General features: G+C 42.4%; 1 protein-coding gene across 2 annotated transcripts in view; it reads left to right on the top strand.

Moving 5' to 3' along the window:
* Positions 1-23,029, top strand: part of kat2b (K(lysine) acetyltransferase 2B) — a 153,172-nt gene that overhangs the window by 98,144 nt on the left and 31,999 nt on the right. For both annotated transcript variants that reach the window (XM_072508734.1, XM_072508733.1), the window contains exons 6-12: positions 4,636-4,827; positions 5,590-5,693; positions 6,218-6,373; positions 12,475-12,611; positions 13,399-13,607; positions 15,249-15,375; positions 16,281-16,391. In XM_072508734.1, coding sequence (XP_072364835.1) covers positions 4,636-4,827; positions 5,590-5,693; positions 6,218-6,373; positions 12,475-12,611; positions 13,399-13,607; positions 15,249-15,375; positions 16,281-16,391 — 1,036 coding nt within the window. The remainder of the gene's footprint in view (positions 1-4,635; positions 4,828-5,589; positions 5,694-6,217; positions 6,374-12,474; positions 12,612-13,398; positions 13,608-15,248; positions 15,376-16,280; positions 16,392-23,029) is intronic.

Genomic DNA, 23,029 nt, shown 5'->3' with positions numbered 1-23,029 from the left:
CTCTTTAAATGCAGGTGCTGTGTTTAACACATATGATACAATGCTTGCTTTCTCCACAGCCACTGTGCAAAGCATTCTGTTGCTTTTTTATTATGATCCCTAGAAGAATACAGAGGGTATAATTTATCGACTGAAATTATTTCTATTACTCAGAATCCATTACACAAACTGCTGACCTAAAAAATGTCCAATATTTTTACTGGTCGTTAAGCACAATTTCAGCCTCTTATACTGTTGTATTCAATTTTTGCTATAATCTCAAAGAAAACTGTACTTACATTGAGAAGTGTACCAAGATAATTAACTTTATCCAAATTGTGCTGGGGCTGAACTAAGAAAAGGATTAGAAAAGTTTCTTCTTTGGTCTGTATAAGGAAAGATAGTTAAGGGAGTGACCTTCTCCAAGTATATTTAAAAAGTATAGAAAAAGTGGGTACAGGTTACTACTTTAGAATCAACTAATTAGGTGGGATCAGAACAACATCAGACATTGATAAATTTAAGTTGGGTATCAGAATGGACACCTTTCCACAATCTGCTAAATACCTAACATAATCTGAGTCAGGAGTGTCAAGAACCTTGGGGAGGTTGAAAATATGTTTGGGTGCTGTGTTAAGAGAAATAGGGTACCAAGTAGAAAGTCTTTAATAAGATGAAAGGTTTTCCTCACCCTGACTTTTATTTTCAAAGATAATTACACATGGGAAATAAAGTTCTGAATTTTGACCTGTAGCATGCATTGGCATAGAATAGTCGGATAACACCAATCGTGAAGCAGTGTAACACTGCTGACACAGTATGCTGATATTTCTATGTTTTCACACAATCAGCCTAACTGTAATATTAGAGATGGGAAATGTTATGATGCCAAAGGTCCTGTAAACAGCTAGCCTGGGAAACCCATTTGCTCTCGGAAATTTGGAAGGCAGTAAGTAAGCTGGTGTGAACAATATCTAAAAGGTGAGCGGCCTGTTTTTCAATAGGGCCTTCACCTTTCCGGCAAAGGAGGGGGTCCTTGTTTGGCAGACAAAGCCACAGATCATCTTAAAGATCAGCACGTGGGAATGGGAAGACAAGGTTACCAGCATGAATGCAACCTCATAACACCAGCATATGAAGCAGTGGACGAACCAGTTTAAAAATCCACAACAATCTTCTATTTAAGCAATATGAAAAGCTTGTATATGACAATTAAAACTACCGAGCCCTCATACTGCCATCAAGCAATTTCAAATCATACAAAGAATATCCACAGGATGCTTATTACATCCCAGTCTTTACCTGGAAGTGTTTCTTTCCTCACACTGTACATGCATTTAGCCCTAATGAGCATTTCCATTTACTAGAGCTGTTGCATCACACCTAATATGGACTGCTTCCTGACACTGATATTATTTCATGCCATCTTAACAATTGGAATGTCTCACTTCTTTTACTCTGCTTGCAGGAGAAGAGAGTCCATAACAGTTGAGTGAAAACAGTTACAGGGGGAGGACCCCCTAACTTTAAACCTCAAATCCTATATGAGGAAGAAACTCTTGAAATCCTGTGAAGGGAGGCCATAGAAGGTGAAGGGATAGAAAGTAGGAGGTTTGCTGCATCTTTGAGTTTGTTCTAAACTTCTTCCATCTTATCCTATTCTTTAATTCACTTACATCTGCCATTATTCATGTCATTCTTATTAAAAGCTAAATGTGAAGGCAACTCATCAGAATACATTGGAATCTGTCTTCTACCCTCTCTTTCTCTCGGTGCCACAGAAAGGTGAGCCAGAACTCACTACATGCAGGCACACCAGTACTTCACAGGACATACTATTGCTCCCTCTATCCCTCTAAATGACCAGCTCAGATCCAGGGAATTTAGAGAATGAGTTCGAGGCAATGCACTGCACGAGACAGCACAAATGAACAGGAACAAGAGCCAGTGATGTTGGTAGCAAAGACAGAGGAACCTGCTGCCCAGAGAACCAATTAGTGCCTGTCTTAGCTGCTGTGCCAGACTTCAAGCAGCCAGTTTTAGAAGAAGAATGATTTCTGAGAAAATAGATTGGGCAATCTCTTCCACTTTTTCAGAGGCTTGCAAATTGTCTAAAAAAACATGAGGCAGGGCTTCCTGATCTCATTTGTGCCATTAGGTCTGCTATCATGGCCAACAGTAGCCATGGGGATACGATATTTAGTAATAAGAGCATGGCTGGCACAAATTATGATCCTGTTCCTCAGGATACCTTATCTGAACCACCCTTACAGTCCGCTCTGATACTTGAACAGGTGCCAGAAAACACTTAGACACTGGCTGCTCAAATGGTGCAATAATATGGTTATGTTGCTTGACTAATAATGCAGTGGCCTAAAACCTTACAGAGAACTTTGGCTTCAGTTCCTCCTACGACAGTATGAGCAATTGAATAAAATTTTTAAAATCTGGAAATGAAATGCTTGACCGTGAAGCTGCTCCATTGTTGTAAAAATGTAACTGCTCATTAATGTCTTTTAGGGAATAAAGCCTTTGCCTCTTATCCGGTCTAGCCTGTGTGTGACTCCTGTAGCACACCAACATGGGATATACTTAACTGCCATCTGGGAAGCTACTCTGTTATATCAAAACCACTAAAAGGCCACCTTCAAGCAACTGGGGCTGGTCAATAAATGCTGGCAACAACCTCAAGCCAGCGAATTTAAATAAATTTGGTAGTTGAAGTGTTGCAACATGCAGCTTGTTCATCTCAGGAATTAGCTAATGGGATGTGAGGGTTACCACAACCTCAAGTGTCTCCCATACACGTAACAGCCAACATAGTCAAATGCACTGCCACCGAGGTTCAACAGTACATATATCATGTACTATTACAAAGAGGAAGTGAACATTGAACACTCGCTCAATATGATCAGCTGTATTTGTCCAGATCGATCCAGGTATTTGAAGTGGTGCTTCAACAGGCAAATTGTGTGCTTGATAATTACTCTGGTCCATGCCAGCTCTTTATTTCATCCTGTGCACAACTGGTGCCTGAGATACTGCAAAATTTCCATCATCGAGGATCCACCCTTAAATTTGTTTTTGTATATCAAATATTGATGAGGAGACAGATTCCCTTAAAACTCTTGACAGCTGACTGGAAAGTGAGCATTAATTTGCATAATCTAGTGTTATGTTGCAAATGAGCAGAACACAAGAGTGGAATCCTTTCTACTCATTCAGGTAATTGTATGCTGTTAGGGATTGGGAGGGCCACATAGGTGTAATCTGTAACCCATGAACCTTTAGGAATCTTGCCAATCTATACAATGTCTTGGCCCTATCATACTGTTATTAGCTTTGGTGAAGGAGGTGACCTCGCTCACTCAGGCAAACAAAACACTGGTCACTTGCATTACGCACTTACATATTTTGGACAGCTAACTGCCCTGTTACCAGAGTCCGCATTGTAAGTCTGAAATGTTCCCTAACAATAAAGGCTAAGAGCTGTGGAGGAACTTTGCTGCAGGTATGATTAGAGAATTCAATATAAGTCTGCCCTGGTGTTTTTGCAGCTTCTGCCCATCTTGAAAAAATGGAAGCATCTGCCCATAGATTCTGCTACATGGCAAACAGTGGTTGAATGCCACCCCTTTATTGGCTCCCCTTCTATGCCTCCCAAAAAATATAGATAAAGGGGAATTTCCTTGTGGGAGACATGGGATGGTTGCAACAATTGAAGAAGAATGGCAGACCACACAGCAATTTGGAATTTTCAGGCTCTAAAGGAGATGTCTGAGAGACAGTCTTATGAGGGTACATCAGATAGTTAAAGGATTGGAAAAGGAAAATCCAAAAGATTGAAATTAAATTGCAAGCTTGGGATAAAGGACACAGATCTAAACTAATAAAAGGTAAATTCAGAACTGATATCAGAAATTCATTCTTCAGATAAAGAATGATAAATCCGAAGAATAACATTGCCAAGACAAAAACCCTAAAATCTTCTGAAAAACAATTAGATACTGAAAAGGTGACATTCTAGATGGATAAATTACAATGGACTTCCTCATCCACAACTTGTAAATTATTACAAAAACTCTTGGGTGGACATTTACGGCCCTTTTTGGGCGATGCGGGGGTGGAAAATGCCGCGATCCATTCAAAAGTCCATTGACTTCGGCAGCCCCAGAAAATCCTGCTAATGGGAGGGGCTGTTAAAATTCTGCCCCGTAAGAACTTCAATGACGATAGAAAGAAATGATGGAATTGTTCGGAAATTAACTTGGGATGCAGCACAGTCCCCAATAAACAGGGAACCTCATTTTATATGGGCCTTACGTTGCTTCCTGGAGGAAGAGTCCAGTCCTCAATAAATTATATAGAATATATGACAGGGAAACATCCTTCAACCCAACCATTCCATGCCTGTACTTATGCTTTCCTCGAGCCATTTAAGCTCCAGAAATGCACAAAATAGGCTGAGATCCAGAGTCGTTAACAATTTGTACATCAACCATATTGAATTCTACCTCTGGTTCAGATATAAAGCCACCACAAATGGCTCTGTTCGGAAGAAATCGTGCTTTAACTATTTGTACATTGGAAGATGAGAATTGTATTTCCATTATACACGTACGTGAACGCAACTATAAGTCTGTTCATGCTTTTCAGATGGCTTTGTTACTGTAATGTCCCTCAGTTCTGTGACAGTCTCCCGCGACATGAAACCACCCAGGTTTTTGGCAGGATGCTGCTTCGCTCTGTTTTTACTGTCATGAGGCGCCAGTTACTGGAGAAGTCCAGGCAGGAGAAAGATAAGCTACCTTTAGAAAAACAAACCTTGATCCTTACCCATTTTCCAAAGTAAGTATTTATTTTAAAGCTTGTACAGTCTCAACTCTTGAATGTTCTTCTATCATATTGTTTTATATAGTCTGTGCATTTGAATTATAATCTCTTGTTAAACAAAGTGTTCCATTTAAATGATTGCATTAAGAAAATTTATCATATTAACTTTATGTCAATTGGATTTAGATAGTTTGTAATTTTATAAACATAAAAAGGAAAGAAAGAACTAGCATTTGTAAAGCATTGTTCTTGATCTTAGGATGCCCCAAAGCCCTTCATAGACAATGAGGTGCTTAGTGAAATGTAGTTATTGTGGTAAAGTGCAGGGTGGGTGGATGGGAGGAGAGAAAATGAACTGACATGGGCCCCAATATTTCTGGACCTGGGAGGATTTAAATCAAACTTAATTTGGCAGAGAGGTAGGATTTGCTACTGAAAGCATTTCAACCAGTGGGCTGGATTTGTCCATTTCGAAAGAGATAGGATTAGCAGGATGATAACTTCCGACCAGATATCTTCAATTTCCACCTTTACTCAGACCAAGACATATGACAGATGACATTTAGTGTAGAGTAGTGTGATGTGATACATTTTGGTAGGAGAAATTACAATAGCTAATGTAAACTAAATTATACCATTTAAATAGAATGCAGGAACAGAGCGTTTTTTAAATATTTCAAAGTTTTGGATATTGAAAACTTAATGTTATAATCATATCCCAGATATAAAGTTACTACAGTGTGCACAGACAACTACTGCATTTCTTTTACATTATAGATTCCTTTCTATGTTAGAGGAAGAAGTGTACAGCCACAGCTCTCCTATATGGGATCTAGATTTCTTGGTGTCTTCTGGTAACATCCAACTAGGGATACACGCAGGTAACTAATGGTCAACATTTTTGAATTTTTCAACAGGATTGGGGACCTCAAAAATGTTACAAAAAGGGAATATTAAAATTAAAAACATGTTTTGAAAAGCTTCTCTGTAGCTCAGGTCTATTAATTGTTTGTTTTCCTAGGGAGGTTGGTTCCTCAGTTGGCTGGATGATTGGTTTGTGATGCAGAGCAATGCCAACAATGTGGGTTCAATTTCCGTACTGGCTGAGGTTACCATGAAGGCTCCACCTTCTCAACCTTGTCTCCTGCCTGAGGTGTGGTGATCCTCAGGTTAAATCACCACCAGTCAGCTCTCTCCCTCAAAGGGGAAAGCTGCCTATGGTTATCTGGGACAATGGTGACTTCCATTTCTTTAGTTCGGATTTATTTCATGTTTGTTTTCCTAGTCCTTTCTATAGCAAATGTAACTTAAGTGCTGAGCATATTATTATGACACCTCAGCCAAACCTAATTCTTTCAGATCATTGTTTCATTATTTTGGGTTTTTTATGTCTTTGGAATGTTAGTTGTCAACACTCCTGCGGTTCCTGGGATCCTGCCAAACATGAAGCCATTTGGGTATGCATTGAGCCCAGCTTCTGGCAGCATTGATCAAACCAACACTGGAAGTTTGAGTCCTGTCTGGAGAAACAAAGTGGCTTCTGGCTCCGAGCAAATATTGGGTATGATGGACTAATAAATTGTAAAAATGGGGGGGGGGGTTATTGTTACTGCCTGGCAAAAGCTCTTGATGATATAAAACCTATTGGTTCATATCCACGCTGAAAGCAGAGAAAAATGTTGCTCAAGTCACTGTCGTATACCTTAGCAAGAACCCCCTCACTCCCAGTGGAATTAGGTTGAGGGGGTGAAATTGCACGGAGAGGATTCCCGCCAGGACCCCGCCTGCCCTGACCTGGTAGCAAGTTTATGCTGGGACTAGCAGGGACTTAAATGGGAAGGCCGATCCCCAATTAAGGAACTTAAGAGCTGTTTCCCGCCCAGTCTCAACTTTTTACACTGGTTGGGGGCTGAAAGCTCAGGGGCGTAAAGCACGTAAATAAAGATACTTGGATTTCGGGCTGAGGGGTGGTGGGGCGGGGTGGGGCGATGGGGGAGGTGCCTCCATCATCAGGCCCCTTCTGACTGGGACACTCACCCTTTAAGGCCCAGTGACCTCTTGATCCTCCTCCCCCCTGGTCTTACCACCAAGAGACACCAACCGCCTCCCCTTGTGATCCCTGCCACTTACCTTGTCCTCCGGTTCCCAGGAGTTAGTGCCAGGCAGCTCCCTGAGGTGCCTCCTCTGACCACTGCAGCATTGTGCCTGGAGGGACTGGAGAGCTAATGGCCAATCTGACTGGGTGGCTGTCCTCCAAGGCGGGACTTCCTCTTGAGTGAGGGAGTCTCGACTTATGCCAAATAACACTCATTAGTGCATAATATGGCATCAGGGCTGCTGGAGTCAGCAGGGATGTATTTGTCGCCAACTATTCGGATGGTGGGGGCTGAGCACTTCTGGGCAATATTCGTAGAGAATTTGCCAATAACATTATTTGGCCAATAGTTTGTTGCATTTTAAATATAATCCAAGAAATATATCTTGTTTTCTGCAAAGAGGGAGAGATCATGACCTGATCTTCCCCTTGGCGTGATTCAGAGAAACATGCATAAAAAATAGAAGCAGGAGTAGGCCATCTGGTCATTTGAACCTGCTCCACCATTCATTATGATCATGGCTGATCATCAAATTCAATACCCTGATCCCACCTTCCCCCCATATCCCTTTAGTCCTAAGAGATATACCTAATTCCTTCTTGAAATCATACAACATTATGGCCTTGGCTGCTTTTTGTGGTTGTGAATTCCACAGATTCACAACTCTCTGGGTGAGGATATTTCTCCTCACCTCAGTCCTAAAAGATTTACCCCTTATCCTCAAACAAGGACCCCTAGTTCTGGACTCCCCCACCGGGAGATTCTTTCTGAATCTACCCTGTCTAATCCTGTTAGAATTTTATACGTTTCTGTGTGATCCAATGAATGTAATCCTAGTTTACTGAAGTCTCTCCTCAAACTCCATCCCAGGAATCAACCTGATAAACCTTTGCTGCACTCCCTCCATAGAAAGCACAATGTTCCTCACATAAGGACACAAAAACTGCGCACAATACTCCAAGTGTGGCCTCACCAACGGCCTATACAATTGCAGTAAAACATCCCTATTCCTATACTTCAATTCTCTCGCTACGTAGGCCAACATACCATTTGCCTTCTTTATTCCCTGCTGTACCTGCACGCTTACTTTCAGTGACTGATGCACGAGGACACCAAGGTCTCGCTGAGTATCCATCTTTCTCCTTTAGAGGATGAGAAGGGAGATTTAATAATGGGAGATGAGGAAATGGCTGAGGAACTGAACAGGTTTTTTGGGTCGGTCTTCACAGTGGAAGACACAAATAAAATGCCAGTGACTGATGGAAATGAGGCTATGACAGGTGAGGACCTTGAGAGGATTGATATCACCAAGGAGGTAGTGATGGGCAAGCTAATGGGGCTAAAGGTAGACAAGTCTCCTGGCCCTGATGGAATGCATCCCAGAGTGCTAAAAGAGATGGCTAGGGAAATTGCAAATGCACTAGTGATAATTTACCAAAATTCACTAGACTCTGGGGTGGTCCCAGCGGATTGGAAATTAGCAAACGTGACACCACTGTTTAAAAAAGGAGGTAGGCAGAAAGTGGGTAATTATAGGCCAGTGAGCTTAACTTCGGTAGTAGGGAAGATGCTGGAATCTGTCATCAAGGATGAAATAGCGAGGCATCTGGATGGAAATTGTCCCATTGGACAGACGCAGCATGGGTTCATAAAGGGCAGGTCGTGCCTAACTAATTTAGTGGAATTTTTTGAGGACATTAACAGTGCGGTAGATAACGGGGAGCCAATGGATGTGGTATATCTGGATTTCCAGAAAGCCTTTGACAAGGTGCCACACAAAAGGTTGTTGCATAAGATAAAGATGCATGGCATTAAGGGGAAAGTAGTAGCATGGATCGAGGATTGGTTAATTAATAGAAAGCAAAGAGTGGGGATTAATGGGTGTTTCTCTGGTTGGCAATCAGTAGCTAGTGGTGTCCCTCAGGGATCAGTGTTGGGCCCACAACTGTTCACAATTTACATAGATGATTTGGAGTTGGGGACCAAGGGCAATGTGTCCAAGTTTGCAGACAACACTGAGATAAGTGGTAAAGCAAAAAGTGCAGAGGATACTGGAAGTCTGCAGAGGGATTTGGATAGGCTAAGTGAATGGGCTAGGGTCTGGCAGATGGAATACAATGTTGACAAATGTGAGGTTATCCATTTTGGTAGGAATAACAGCAAAAGGGATTATTATTTAAATGATAAAATATTAAAACATGCTGCTGTGCAGAGAGACCTGGGTGTGCTAGTGCATGAGTCGCAGAAAGTTGGTTTTCAGGTGCAACAGGTGATTAAGAAGGCAAATGGAATTTTGTCCTTCATTGCTAGAGGGATGGAGTTTAAGACTAGGGAGGTTATGCTGCAATTGTATAAGGTGTTAGTGAGGCCACACCTGGAGTACTGTGTTCCGTTTTGGTCTCCTTACTTGAGAAAGGACGTACTGGCACTGGAGGGTGTGCAGAGGAGATTCACTAGGTTAATCCCAGAGCTGAAGGGGTTGGATTACGAGGAGAGGTTGAGTAGACTGGGACTGTACTCGTTGGAATTTAGAAGGATGAGGGGGGATCTTATAGAAACATATAAGATTATGAAGGGAATAGATAGGATAGATGCGGGCAGGTTGTTTCCACTGGCGGGTAAAAGCAGAACTAGGGGGCATAGCCTCAAAATAAGGGTATGTAGATTTAGGACTGAGTTTAGGAGGAACTTCTTCACCCAAAGGGTTGTGAATCTATGGAATTCCTTGCCCAGTAAAGCAGTTGAGGCTCCTTCATTAAATGTTTTTAAGATAAAGATAGATCGTTTTTTGAAGAATAAAGGGATTAAGGGTTATGGTGTTCGGGCCGGAAAGTGGAGCTGAGTCCACAAAAGATCAGCCATGATCTCATTGAATGGTGGAGCAGGCTCGAGGGGCCAGATGGCCTACTCCTGCTCCCAGTTCTTATGTTATGTTCTCTCAATTTACACCCATGCAAAAAAAAATTTGCCTTCCTATTTTAGCTACCAAAGTGGATAACCTCACACTTATCCACATAGCCTGCCCAAATCAGGCTGAAGCACCTCTGCATCCCCCTCACCGCTCACCCTCCCACCCAACTTTTTGTCATCTGCAAATTTGGGGATAATACATTTAGTCCCCTCGTCCAAATCATTAATATACAATGTGAACAATTGGGGTCCTAGCACAGATCCCTGCATTCCCCATTTGTCACTGCCTGCCAATCGGAAAAAGACCCATTTATTCCAACGATTTGCTTCCTGTTTGCTAACCAGCTTTCTATCCATCTCAAGACACTACCCACAATCGCATGCGCTTTTACTTTACATAGTAATCAGTTATGTAATACCTTGTTGAAAGCCTTCTGAAAGTGTAAATAACTCACATCCACCAACTCTCCCAGGTCAATTCTATTAGTTATATCTTCAAAGAATTCCAGTAGATTTTTCAAGCAGCACAGTGGGCTAAACAGCTGGCTTGTAATGCAGAACAAGGTCAGCAGCGCGTGTTCAATTCCCGAACTGGCCTACCCGAACCAACCAATCTGCTTACCGCTCTTCTATGCGGTTACTCTAGGATTTTTCAAACTCAGCGCGCTTTCTGAATAGTGGCCACAGGTCTGTTGCCGCTAGGTCATTCAATCTTGATGTTATTTTCTTCCACTGGATGTAGATGAAATTCTTCATGCCAGCTGCATCATGACTTCATGGTCTATTTTGTACCTTCTACGTCGAAAGGAGATCAAATATACTTTATGTTAGCTTCTGTCACTATTATTGCACAAATAGTCATAGCCAGATCATCTCACAACCAGTTCATCTCCTCACAATGACATGAAGTCGTTTACACAGGTTTGCTTCCAATGCCACTGTGTACCTAATATTAGCTGCACTACAATGGAGAGAAGTTAAGTAGAGGGAGAACAAATATACCAGGCAAGTTATCTCTGATCCTTGTCAACATTTTTCCTGGTGCCAGGTGTAAGTCTGGGAATGGGCTATCTATTTTGTCTGTACATCGAGCCGTAGGCGATACCTGATTTCAAGAGGAAAACAAGAAGGGAGCAAATAAATGTTGTCATAAAAGAGTATTTTTAATTTGATACAATGTTTATTCGATGGGCGGAATCTTGCCAGAATTTGGCCAAGAGTCAGGCTCAGACTGAAAATTGGCGTGTAACTCTCCAGTTGCACAGACCAGTTTTCTTCCCAGATCTTCAGCCTCTAGGGCAGCACTGTGGCACAGTGGTTACCCCTGCTCCCTCACAGTGCCAGGGACTCGGGTTTGATTCCAACATCAGGTCAATGTGTGGAGTTTGCAGGTTCTCACTGTGTCTGCGGATTTCCTCCGGGTGCTCCGGTTTCCTCCCACACTCCAAAGATGTGCAGGAAGGTGCATTGTCCATTCTAAATTGCCCCTTAGTCTCGAGAGGTTAGGTGGGCTTACGGGGATATGGTGGGATTGGGTGCTAGGTTAGGGTGCTCTTTCAGAGGGTCGGAGCAGAATTGATAGGCCGAATGGCCTCCTTCAGCACTGTAAGAACTCTATGAATCCCGTCCCCCCCTACCACTGTGGAATAATCTCCGGCATTTCCCCCCCCCCTTCCCTCCCCCGGGCAAAATTGAGAAACAGTCGAGGAGATCCCGCCGGGGGTGCAAAGGTATGTCATTGGACATGCCCCCCCGGGTTATACTTATCGTTGCACCCACGATAGGATCCCCTCATTTTGCCAAACCTGTTGTAAACCTCGCCAATGGGTATGAATATTTAGTGAGGGTGGAATCATGTGGCGGGGAGGTCCGTTAATAAGATTACAATTTATTCAAATACATTTGTGGGCATGAACCTCATGACGTTGCCGCCAAGGGGCAAGGAAAATTGGAAAACACCGTCTCTCTGGCGAGAATGGCATTTCCCGATTCTCTCCGGATTTTCTGCCCATGTCGCCAGTCTCTGGCAGCGATCAAGGGCGGAAAATCTCCCCCTATATTTTCCAGTGCTTTACGTTCATGGACGGCAAATTAATTTCTGGGTATTTTTGTAAAGGTGGCTGCTCAAAATTGAGCAAAGTATAGATTTGATTTATCCATGGCATATAGTTGTCAGTCTCAGCTGTTCTTCTGTAAGGAGGAGTTATTAGGAAAAATTCACTCTTGAATATATTTTCATATATTGTGATGCTATATTCATATTACCACAAAACATGATTCAGCATTTTAGTCTCTGTTAGCAATGTGATCATTTGTCACCTGAATTATATTTATTTTATCAATTTCTGTTGAAAAAGGGGTGGTGCAGTGGTTAGCACTGCTGCCTTACGGCATTGAGGACCCGGGTTCGATCCCAGCCCTGGGTCACTGTCCATGTGGAGTTTGCACATTCTTCCTGTATCTGCGTGGGTCTCACCCCCACAACCCAAAGATGTGTCTGATAGGTGAATTGGTCACGCTAAATTGCCCCTTAATTGGAAAAAAAAAGAATTGGGTACTCTAAATTTATTTTTTTTAAACATTTTTGTTGCAAAAAACCCTAGAAGTCTTATCGTTGGACCAGATAGAATTTCTGACAGATTGTTTATTTGTAAAGGGGAGAAAAGGAAACCTACAGAATCTTTTAATACAGAAGATGCCAAGAGACAGAGAGTTTTGGGGGATATCCCTATGGAACTAGTGAATGAAGTAATGTCAACTATCACAGATCCAGCTGCAATGTTGGGTCCAGAGGTAAGTAAGTACACGACGCCTATTTTGTATTGAACTCTTCTTTCTAGGAACTACATAGAGTGAAGATCACTTTTGTTACAGAGATTTTTTTTTGTAAAGCCAGCTTTTAATCAAAGAAAATAATTAAGCCCATTATCCCTTTTCAAGTTTCTCCCTCGGCTGCTCTAAGACTGCTCTGTCCTCTTGTTCCTTCAACTCCCCTCCAAAGTTTTTTGATGTCAAGGATTTGATTAATATTTGAGATTTCAACACATAAATTAAAGGCTTGTCATCCTCTTTGTAGTTATATTACAATACCCTTGAGATGATATTGGACCTAGATTCCCCATTTTTATTTTAATATATTCACTGTGGTAAATAATTTGGTATTAGATACTAACCTAATAGCTACAAAATGTGAAGCATTTATGCCATTTGTTTCAAAATGGGTTAGTTATTGTAATATGCAAATATTAACATCAATCTTTTGGAATTGCAACTTTTACTTTGCATTTCATTGAAAATATGGAAGTTAATTAATAATCAAGTCTTCGGTTTCAGATATTATGAATACATTGTCTATTATATCAAGTTCCTAATTTAGTTATAACTTCCTCTTTGTGTGTTCCATATATGGTATTTTGCAATGATGCTGTGCTTTATTGCAGTTTGTGCATGCAGAGAAAATTGAGCCATTGTCACCTTGTTAAATTGATTATGTGACTGAAATATTCATGATATTGATTGTAATCTGTTTAAAGTTTACAAATTGTAATGGGAAAATTTTATTTTTCCTGTCCTTTACAAGACCAGCTTACTATCTGCACATGCAGCCAGAGATGAGGCAGCAAGGCTTGAAGAAAGAAGGGGTGTAATTGAGTTCCATGTTGTGGGAAACTCACTGAGCCAAAAACCAAACAAAAAAATGATGATGTGGCTGGTCGGATTACAAAATGTTTTCTCCCATCAATTACCCAGAATGCCAAAGGAATACATCACTCGGCTAGTCTTTGATCCGTGAGTGCATAGCTTACAACTGGTATTAATATGAACATTCAGTCAGTCTCCCATATTTCTTTGCTAGTTGAATTGAAAAACTTTGTTTGTCATGTGGTGAGGCTCATACCTTTAACCATACTGAAGGATCAATTGGTCTTGGGTGGTGGCACACATTGATGAAAATTAATTGCCAATCTTTTTTACACCTAATTTTCTTTTCCACTGATGCTAAAGATCAGTTTCATAGAATCTCGACAGAAGGTGGCCATTCGGCCCATCGAACCACCCCTCTGAATGAGCTCTCCACACAATCCCACTTCCCTACCCTATCTCAATAACCCCTTAACCTAACCTATACATCTTTGGATACTATGGGGCAATTTAGCATGACCAATCAACCTAACCTGCAAATCTTTAAACTGGGAGGAAACTGCAGTACCCAGAAGAAACCTACGCAGACACATGGAGAAAGTGCAACTCCACACAGTCATTCAAGGCAGGAATTGAACCTGGGTCCCTGGCACTGTGAAGCAGCAGTGCTAACCACTGTGCCACCGTTTCACCCGATTATATTTACTTCATAGAAGTCTTAAGCAGTACTAATTTTCAACAAATGACAATAGTAACAAAGTCAGTACCATGAAATCTGTTCTGTTTCGTCTGCTTTTAAGGCTGAGGAGACACTAATTTGGATTTGGATTTGTTTATTGTCACGTGTACCGAGGTACAGTGAAAAGTATTTTTCTACGAGCAGCTCAACAGATCATTAAATACATGAAAAGGAAATAAAAGAAAATACATAATAGGGCAACACAACATATACAATGTAACTACAGAAGCACTGGCATCGGATGAAGCATACAGGGTATAGTGTTAATGAGGTCAGTCCATGGGTAAGTTTGGTTAGAGTATTCTTGGGTGTGTTCTGTTGAAATAGACTCAATACAGTAGAACACGAGCAGTCTGTGCACAGCACAATTCAGCAGAGATTAGCTTGTGGGATTCTGTTCTATAAAACTCAAAAGATCATAGGCACCTCTTTTCAATGATACTTGGTGATAACCTGTCCATCTTTGGAGGTGTATGGCAATAGAAGGAATATATCTTAAAATAAATAATTGAAGATTTTATCTTGATGGACATGGTAAATGATGAATCGTTAAGGTCAACAGACTGAGTGGTTGTACAATGCGTGCTTCATTTTAAAAAAAATGAATGAATATCATAGACAGGACATTAAAAAAATTACTAATTTACTTGCTTTAGATGAAAGTGTACAATTCATCGAGGGCCGAAGGGCCTGTACTGCGCTGTAATGTTCTATGTAATTGTTTTAATCAATCACAAGGCAACTGAATGTTAATTAAATTCCCAACTAAAGCAAATATTCTAAATATTTTAGGAACTATTTAATATGGTAAGTGCCATTAAGTTTTAGATTAAATAAAATAATTTTGGGTCAGCATTTTTTAAGACCATGATTATCATGGTTAAATTCCTTTGATCAGCATTTAGATCTTCCAAAATAAATATCAGTGCACAAGACCAAACTTTTATAACTCAATAATTTAGCACGTCGGAGAGGCATTTGCAAAACATATAATAATTTAAGTTGACTATTTTTCAATTTTGAAGTTATTTTGTTTGGTTAAATCTTAGTAAACACAAGACCCTTGCCTTGATCAAAGATGGCCGTGTGATTGGCGGTATCTGTTTCCGGATGTTTCCAACACAAGGCTTTACAGAGATTGTGTTTTGTGCTGTTACCTCAAATGAACAAGTGAAGGTAAGTATGAGTTTCAAAAATAATTAGTAACTTGTATTCATCAACAAGCAAGGAATTAAACCATAAATATTCTCTAATGTGTTTCAAAATCCAATATAATTATCGTTTATGGTGGTAACAGAGGTAGGCCCAAATAATTAATAAGTCTTTATAAATAAACTTGCTGGGCAGAGTTGTGCAGTGTGCTGGCTGAGGTGAGAAAACCGATGTGCGGCTCTCCAGCTGCAGAGCCGGGTTTTCTCTCCAGATTCTCTGGCACTCTGTGCACACAAAATCTGGTGTGGGGGACGGAAAAATCCCAACTTCTGCAGCTCTGCAAATTTCCTAACCAAATCAATAAATCAATAATCTGCCTTCAACCTACGGTCACATAGGTGAGCTTTCCAGGAGTCATTGGTTAGAAATTGGGAGAAGGCAGCCTCATCTGCCAAAACAAATAATGATGAGGTTAGCTTATTGTCAGAGATCAAATAACTAAACATGGACTAGGAATTGAATCTTGGTTTGCATGACTGATTTAAGAGCCAGCTTTACCAATTGGGAAGCTGCAAATAAATGTGTAAACCATTGACAACCAGTGGTGTTGAATTCATGAGCCACCTTCTGCACTGTTGAACCTTGATATTATGCTAGTACATTTATTTGCAGCTTCCCAATAGGTAAAATCTCTTTATAGAAGTATTTGAATACTTCCATATTTATTTTTAAAGGTGTTAGCATAATATCAAGGTTCAACAGTGCAGAAGGTTGCTCATGAATACTTATGTAAAGATTTTTGAGACCTGCTTCAATACATGTGCTATAGTGAAATTTTGTTTAAATAAAACTTATGTTAATTAGAAATATTAATGACAAACCAAGTTGAGTTATGTTCTTTACCAATTGCTCAAATGCTTATTCTTTAGGGCTATGGAACTCACCTAATGAATCATCTGAAGGAATATCACATCAAACATAACATTCTAAACTTCCTCACATATGCAGATGAATATGCAATTGGCTACTTTAAAAAGCAGGTATGTCATTTTGTGGTCTTGCTTTCTATACTCCTCAAAGAGTGTACCACAATGGATAGGTTTGTATACAATTACCTATCAGAAATCTAAATAATCTCTTGGCAAGACGTTATGATTTTCATACAGTGGAACCATCTACTCCTAGACCTTTTCATGTATATATTGCAGTATCAATTAAAGTAGTACCTAAAGTTGTGGTTGTTCATTGTCAATCATCTAAATCCCATAATGTCACTGCAGGAGTTCCTTGGTGTCTTTGGCCCAGTCATCTTTAATTGCTTCAATGACTTTCCCTCCATCATAAGGTCAAAGTGGGGTGTTTTCTGTTGATTGCAGAATGTCAGCACCATATGTGACTCCACAGATACTGAAGCAGTCCATGTCCATACAAAACTAGACTTGGACAACATTCAGGTTTGGACTGAAAAGTGGCAAGTAACATTTATGCCACACAAATGCTAGGCAATGACCATTTCAACAATAGAGAATCTAACCATCTCCCCATGACATTCAATGGCATTACCATTGCTGAATCCCCCACTATCAACATCCTGGGGGTTACTATTGTTCAGAAACTGAACTGGACAAGCTATATACATCCTGTGGCTACAAGAGCAGATCAGAGGCTGGGAAATCTGTGGCACGTGACTCACTTCCTGACTCCCCAAAGTCTGTCCACCACCAAATAGGCGCAAGTCAGGAGTGTGATGGGATATTCTTCACTTGGCTGGATGAGTGTAGCTCCAATAACACTCAAGAAGCTTAACAACATCCAGGGCAAAACAACCTGCTTGATCGGCATCACTTCCACCATCTTCAACATTCCACCAACTCCGCCACGGACGCACAGTGGCAGCTGTGTGTACCATCTACAAGATGAACCACAGCAACCCACCATGGATCCTTCAACAGTATCTTACAAGCCCATGACCTCTACAGCGTAGAAGGACAAGAGCACCAGATGCATGGGAACACCAGAAACTCCAGCTTCCCTCTAAGCCACTCACCACCATAACTTGGAAATATATCGCCTTTCCTTCATTGTCACTGGGTCAATATCCAGGAACTCCCTCACTAAGCACTATGGGTGTACCACCAACATATGTAGATGATTTTTCGAAGAACTGCCCTATCAATCACAGGCCGTTATCTCCAGCATGGTGGCTGCTGAGCGGGGGTAGTCACTGCCGAATGGGAGGGAAAAGGCTGCCGAGCAGGAGACAATTAGCTGCAGAACGGGAAGAAGGGAGCGACTACCAAGCTGGTGTGAGAGAGTGTCTGTGTGTGTGTTGTGAGTGAGAGTGTGTGTGTGTTGTGAGTGAGTGTGTTGTGTGAGAGTGTGTGTCGTGAGTGTGAATGTGTTGTGAGTGAGTGCGTTGTGTGAGAGTGTGTCGTGAGTGAGAGATTGTGTGTTGTGAGTGTGAGAGTGTATGTGTTGTGAGTGAGAGTGTTTCAAGTGAGAGTGTGTGTTGTGAGTGAGTGTGTTGTGAGAGAGTGTGTTGTGAGTGAGTGAGTGTGTGTTGTGAGTGAGAGAGTGAGTGTTGTGAGTGAGTGATTGTGTGTTGTGAGTGAGTGATTGTGTGTTGTGAGTGAGTGTTTCAAGTGAGAGTGTGTTGCAGGTGATGTGTTGTGAGTGGGTGTGTTGTGAATGAGTATGTGTGTTATGAGTGAGTGTTGTGTGTGTTGTGAGTGAGTGTGTTGAGAGAGAGTGTGGTGCGAGTGAGAGCGTGTTGTGAGTCTATGTTGTGAGTGAGAGTGTGTGTGTTGTGTGAGAGTGTGTTGTGAGTGACTGAGTGTGTTGTGAGTGAGACTGTTGTGAGTGAGAGTGTTGTGAGTGAGAGTGTTGCGATTGAGAGTGTGTTGTGATTGAGTGAGTGTGGTGAGAGAGTGTGTTTGAGAGAGTGTGAGTGAGAGTGTTGTGAGAGAGAGTTGGGAGAGAGTGTGTTGGGAGTGAGAGAGTGTGTTGTGAGTGAGAGTGTGTGCTGTGAATGAGAGTGTGTTGTGAGTGAGAGCATGTGTGGTGTGAGTGAGAGTGTTGTGTGTGAAAATGTGTGTTGTGAGTGACAGTGTGTGTTGTGAGTGACAGTGTGTTGTGGGTGAGTGTGTTGTGAGTGAGAGCATGTGTGGTGTGAGTGAGTGCATGTGTGTTGTGAGTGAGTGAGCCCAGCACTGCTGTGTGAGAGAATGTGTGTTGTGAGTGAGTGTGTGTTGTGAGTGAGTGTGTGTGTGTTGTGAGTGAGTGTGTGTGTGTGTTGTGAGTGAGTGTGTTGTGTGAGAGAATGTGTGTTGTGAGTGTGTATTGTGAGTGAGAGTGTGTTGTGAGTGAGAGCATGTGTGGTGTGAGTGAGAGAATGTTTGTTGTGAGTGAGGGTGTGTTGTGAGAGAGTGTGTGGTGAGTGAGTGTGTATTGTGAGTGAGAGTGTGTGTTGTGAGAATGTGTGATGTGAGTGAGTGTTGTGTGAGTGTGTGTTGTGAGTGAGTACGTTGAGAGTGAGTGTGTGGTGTGAGTGAGAGTGTGTTGAGCATGAGAGTGTGTTGTGAGTGAGTGTGAGTGAGAATGTGTTGTGAGTGAGAGTGCTGTGAGTGAGTGTGTTGTGAGTGTGTTGCGATTGAGAGAGTGTGTTGTGATTGAGTGAGTGGTGAGAGCGTTTGTGTTGTTTGAGAGAGAGTGTGAGTGAGAGTGTTGTGAGTGTGTGTTGAGTGAGAGAGTGTGTTGTGAGAGAGCATGTGTTGTGAGTGAGAGTATGTTGCGAGTGACTGTAGGGTGTGTTGTGCATGAGAGTGTGTTGTGCATGAGAGTGTGTTGTGAGTGTGTTGTGAGTGAGAGTGTGTTGTGAGTGAGAGTGTGTTGTGAGTGAGTGTGTTGTGAGTGAGAGTGTGTTGTGTGTGAGTGAGTGTGTGTTGTGAGTGAGTGTGTGTTGTGAGTGAGTGTGTGTTGTGAGTGAGTGTGTTGTGAGTGAGAGTGTTGTGAGTGAGTGTGTTGCGATTGAGAGAGTGTGTTGTGATTGAGTGAGTGTGGTGAGAGAGTTTGTGTTGTTTGAGAGTGTGAGTGAGAGTGTGTTGTGAGTGTGTGTTGAGTGAGAGTGTTGTGAGTGAGAGTCTTGTGAGTGAGAGTGTTGTGAGTGAGAGTGTTGTGAGTGAGAGTGTTGTGAGTGTGTGTTGAGTGAGAGTGTTGTGAGTGAGAGAGTGTTGTGAGTGAGAGAGTGTTGTGAGTGAGAGTGTGTGTTGTGAATGAGTGTTGTGAGTGAGAGCATGTGTGGTGTGAGTGAGAGTTGTGTGTGAGAATGTGTTGTGAGTGACAGTGAGTGTTGTGAGTGAGAGATTGTGTGTTGTGAGTGAGTGTTTCAAGTGAGAGTGTGTGTTGCAGGTGATGTGTTGCGAGAAAGTGTGTTGTGAGTGGGTGTGTTGTGAATGACTTTGTGTGTTATGAGTGAGTGTTGTGTGTGTTGTGAGTGAGTGTGGTGTGAGTGAGAGCGTGTTGTGAGTGAGAGACTGTTGTGAGTGAGTGTTGTGAGTGAGAGTGTTGCATTTGAGAGAGTGTGTTGTGATTGAGTGAGTGTGTCGTGAGAGAGTGTGTTGTTTGAGAGAGTGTGAGTGAGAGTGTGTTGAGTGAGAGTGTGTTGTGAGAGAGAGAGTGTTGTGAGAGAGTGTGTTGTGAGTGAGAGCATGTGTGGTGTGAGTGCATGTGTGTTATGTGTGTTGTGAGTGAGCGTGTGTTGTGAGTGAGAGTGTGTGTTGTGAGTGAGTGTGTGTGTGTTGTGAGAGAATGTGTTGTGAGTGAGTGTGTTGTGAGAGAATGTGTGTTGTGAGTGAGAGTGTGTGTTGTGAGTGAGAGTGTTGTGAGTGAGAGTGTGTTGTGAGTGAGAGAATGTTTGTTGTGAGTGAGGGTATGTTGCGAGTGAGAGTGTGTGTTGTGAGTGAGTGTGTATTGTGAGTGAGAGTGTGTTGTGAGTGAGAGTGTGTGTTGTGAGAATGTGTGTTGTGTGAGTGTGTGTTGTGAGTGAGTGAGTACGTTGAGAGTGAGTGTGTGTTGTGAGTGAGAGTGTGTTGTGCATGAGAGTGTTATGAGTGAGTGTGTGAGTGAGAATGTGTTGTGAGTGTGAGTGCTGTGAGTGAGTGTGTGCTGTGAGTGAGTGTGTTGTGATTGAGTGAGTGTGGTGAGAGAGTTTGTGTTTGAGAGAGAGTGTGAGTGAGAGTGTTGTGAGTGTGTGTTGAGTGAGAGAGTGTTGTGAGTGAGTGTATTGTGAGTGAGAGTGTGTTGTGAGAGTGTGTTGTGAGAATGTGTGTTGTGTGAGTGTGTGTTGTGAGTGAGTGAGTACGTTGAGAGTGGGTGTGTTGTGAGTGAGAGTGTGTTGTGCATGAGAGTGTGTTGTGAATGAGTGTGTGAGTGAGAGTGTTGTGAGTGAGTGTGCTGTGAGTGTGTGTTGTGAGTGAGTATATTGCGATTGAGAGAGTGTGTTGTGATTGAGTGAGTGTTGTGATTGAGTGTGGTGAGAGAGTTTGTGTTTGAGAGTGAGTGAGAGTGAGTTGTGAGTGTGTGTTGAGTGAGTGTGTTGTGAGTGAGAGAGTGTTGTGAGTGAGAGAGTGTGTTGTGAGTGAGAGAGTGTGTTGTGAGTGAGAGAGTGTGTTGTGAGTGTGTGTTGATTGAGTGTGTTGTGAGTGAGAGAGTGTGTTGTGAGTGAGAGAGTGTGTTGTGAATGAGTGTGTTGTGAGTGAGAGCATGTGGTGTGAGTGAGAGTGTTGTGTGTGAGAATGTGTTGTGAGTGACAGTGTGTGGTGTGAGTGACAGTGCGTTGTGAGCGAGAGTGTGTTGTGAGCGAGAGTTTGTGTTGAGTGAGACTGTATGTGTTGTGAGTCAGAGTGTGTGTTGTGAGAGTTGTGTGTGAGAATGTGTGTTATGAGTGACAGTGTGTTGTGAGTGACAGTGTGCGTGTTGTGAGTGAGTGTGTGTTGTGAGCGAGAGTTTGTGTTGAGTGAGACTATGTGTTGTGAGTCAGAGTGTGTGTTGTGAGAGTGTTGTGAGTGAGAGTGTGTTGTGAGTGTTGTGAGTGAGAGCATGTGTGGTGTGAGTGCATGTGTGTTATGTGTGAGAATGTGTTGTGAGTGAGTGTGTGTTGTGAGTGAGAGTGTGTGTTGTGAGTGAGTGTGTGTTGTGAGAGAATGTGTGTTGAGAGTGTGTGTTGTGAGTGAATGTGTTGTTAGTGAGCGGGTGTGTTGTGAATGAGAGTGTGTGTTGTGAGTGAATGTGTTGTGAGTGAGTGTGTGTCTGTTGTGAGTGGGAGTCTGTGTTGTGAGTGAATGTGTTGTGAGTGAGTGTGTTGTGAGTGAGAGTGTTGTGAGTGAGAGTGTGTTACGATTGAGAGTGTGTTGTGAGAGAGAGTGTGTGTTGTGAGAGAGTGCGGTGAGTGAGAGAGAGTGTGTGTTTGAGAGAGTGTTGAGTGAGAGAATGCGTTGTGAGTGAGAGAGTGTGTATTGTGTGAGAGTGTGTTTTGAGTGAGTGAGAGTGTGTTTTGAGTGAGTGAGATTGTGTTGTGAATGAGTGTGTTGTGAGTGATAGTATGTGTTGTGAGTGAGCGAGTGTGTTGTGTGAGAGAACGTGTGTTGTGAGAGAATGTGTTGTGAGTGAGAGTGTGTGTTGTGAGTGAGAGTGTGTGTTGTGAGAGAGAGTATGTGTTGTGAGTGAGTGTGTTGTGTGAGTTGTGAGTGAGAATGTGTTGTGAGAGAGTGTTGTGAGTGAGAGCGTGAGTGGTGAGTGTGTTGCAAGTGAAAGTGTGTTGCAAGTGAGTGTGCTGCGAGTGATGTGCTGCGAGTGTTGTGAGTGAGTGTGTTATGAGTGAGTGTTGAGTGAGAGTGTTGTGAGTGAGATTGTGTGTTGTGAATGTATGTTGTGAGTGAGAGTATGTGTTGTGTGAGAGTATGTTGTGAGCGTGAATGTCTTGTGAGTGAGTCTGTTGTGTGAGAGTGTGTCGTGAGTGAGACGGTGTGTGTTGAGTGAGAGAGAGCATGTGTGGTGCGAGAGTGTTGTGTGGGAGAATGTGTTACGTGAGAGTGAGTGAGAGTGTTGTGAGAGTGTGTGTGTTGTGAGTGAGTGTGTGTTGTGAGTGAGAGATTGTGTTGTGAGTGTGAGAGTATATGTGTTGTGAGTGAGTGTTTCAAGTGAGTGTGTGTTGCAGGTGATGTGTTGCGAGAAAGTGTGTTGTGAGTGGGTGTGTTGTGAATGAGTATGTTATGAGTGAGTGTTGTGTGTGTTGTGAGAGAGTGTGTTGAGTGAGAGAGTGTGTTGTGAGTGTGTTGTGTGAGAGTGGGTGTTGTGAGTGAGAGATTGTGTATTGTGAATGTGAGTGTATGTGTTGTGAGTGTAGGGGCAGCACGGTAGCATTGTGGATAGCACAATTGCTTCACAGCTCCAGGGTCCCAGGTTCGATTCCGGCTTGAGTCACTGTCTGTGCGGAGTCTGCATATCCTCCCCGTGTGTGCGTGGGTTTCCTCCGGGTGCTCCGGTTTCCTCCCACAGTCCAAAGATGTGCAGGTTAGGTGGATTGGCCATGATAAATTGCCCTTAGTGTCCAAAATTGCCCTTAGTGTTGGGTGGAGTTATTGGGTTATGGGGATAGGGTGGAGGTGTTGACCTTGGGTAG

This window comes from Scyliorhinus torazame, chromosome 6, assembly GCF_047496885.1.
Source record: "Scyliorhinus torazame isolate Kashiwa2021f chromosome 6, sScyTor2.1, whole genome shotgun sequence".
Taxonomy (NCBI): domain Eukaryota; kingdom Metazoa; phylum Chordata; class Chondrichthyes; order Carcharhiniformes; family Scyliorhinidae; genus Scyliorhinus; species Scyliorhinus torazame.
The sequence above is the reverse complement of the archived record's forward strand: the minus strand, read 5'-3'. Positions and strand labels throughout refer to the sequence as shown.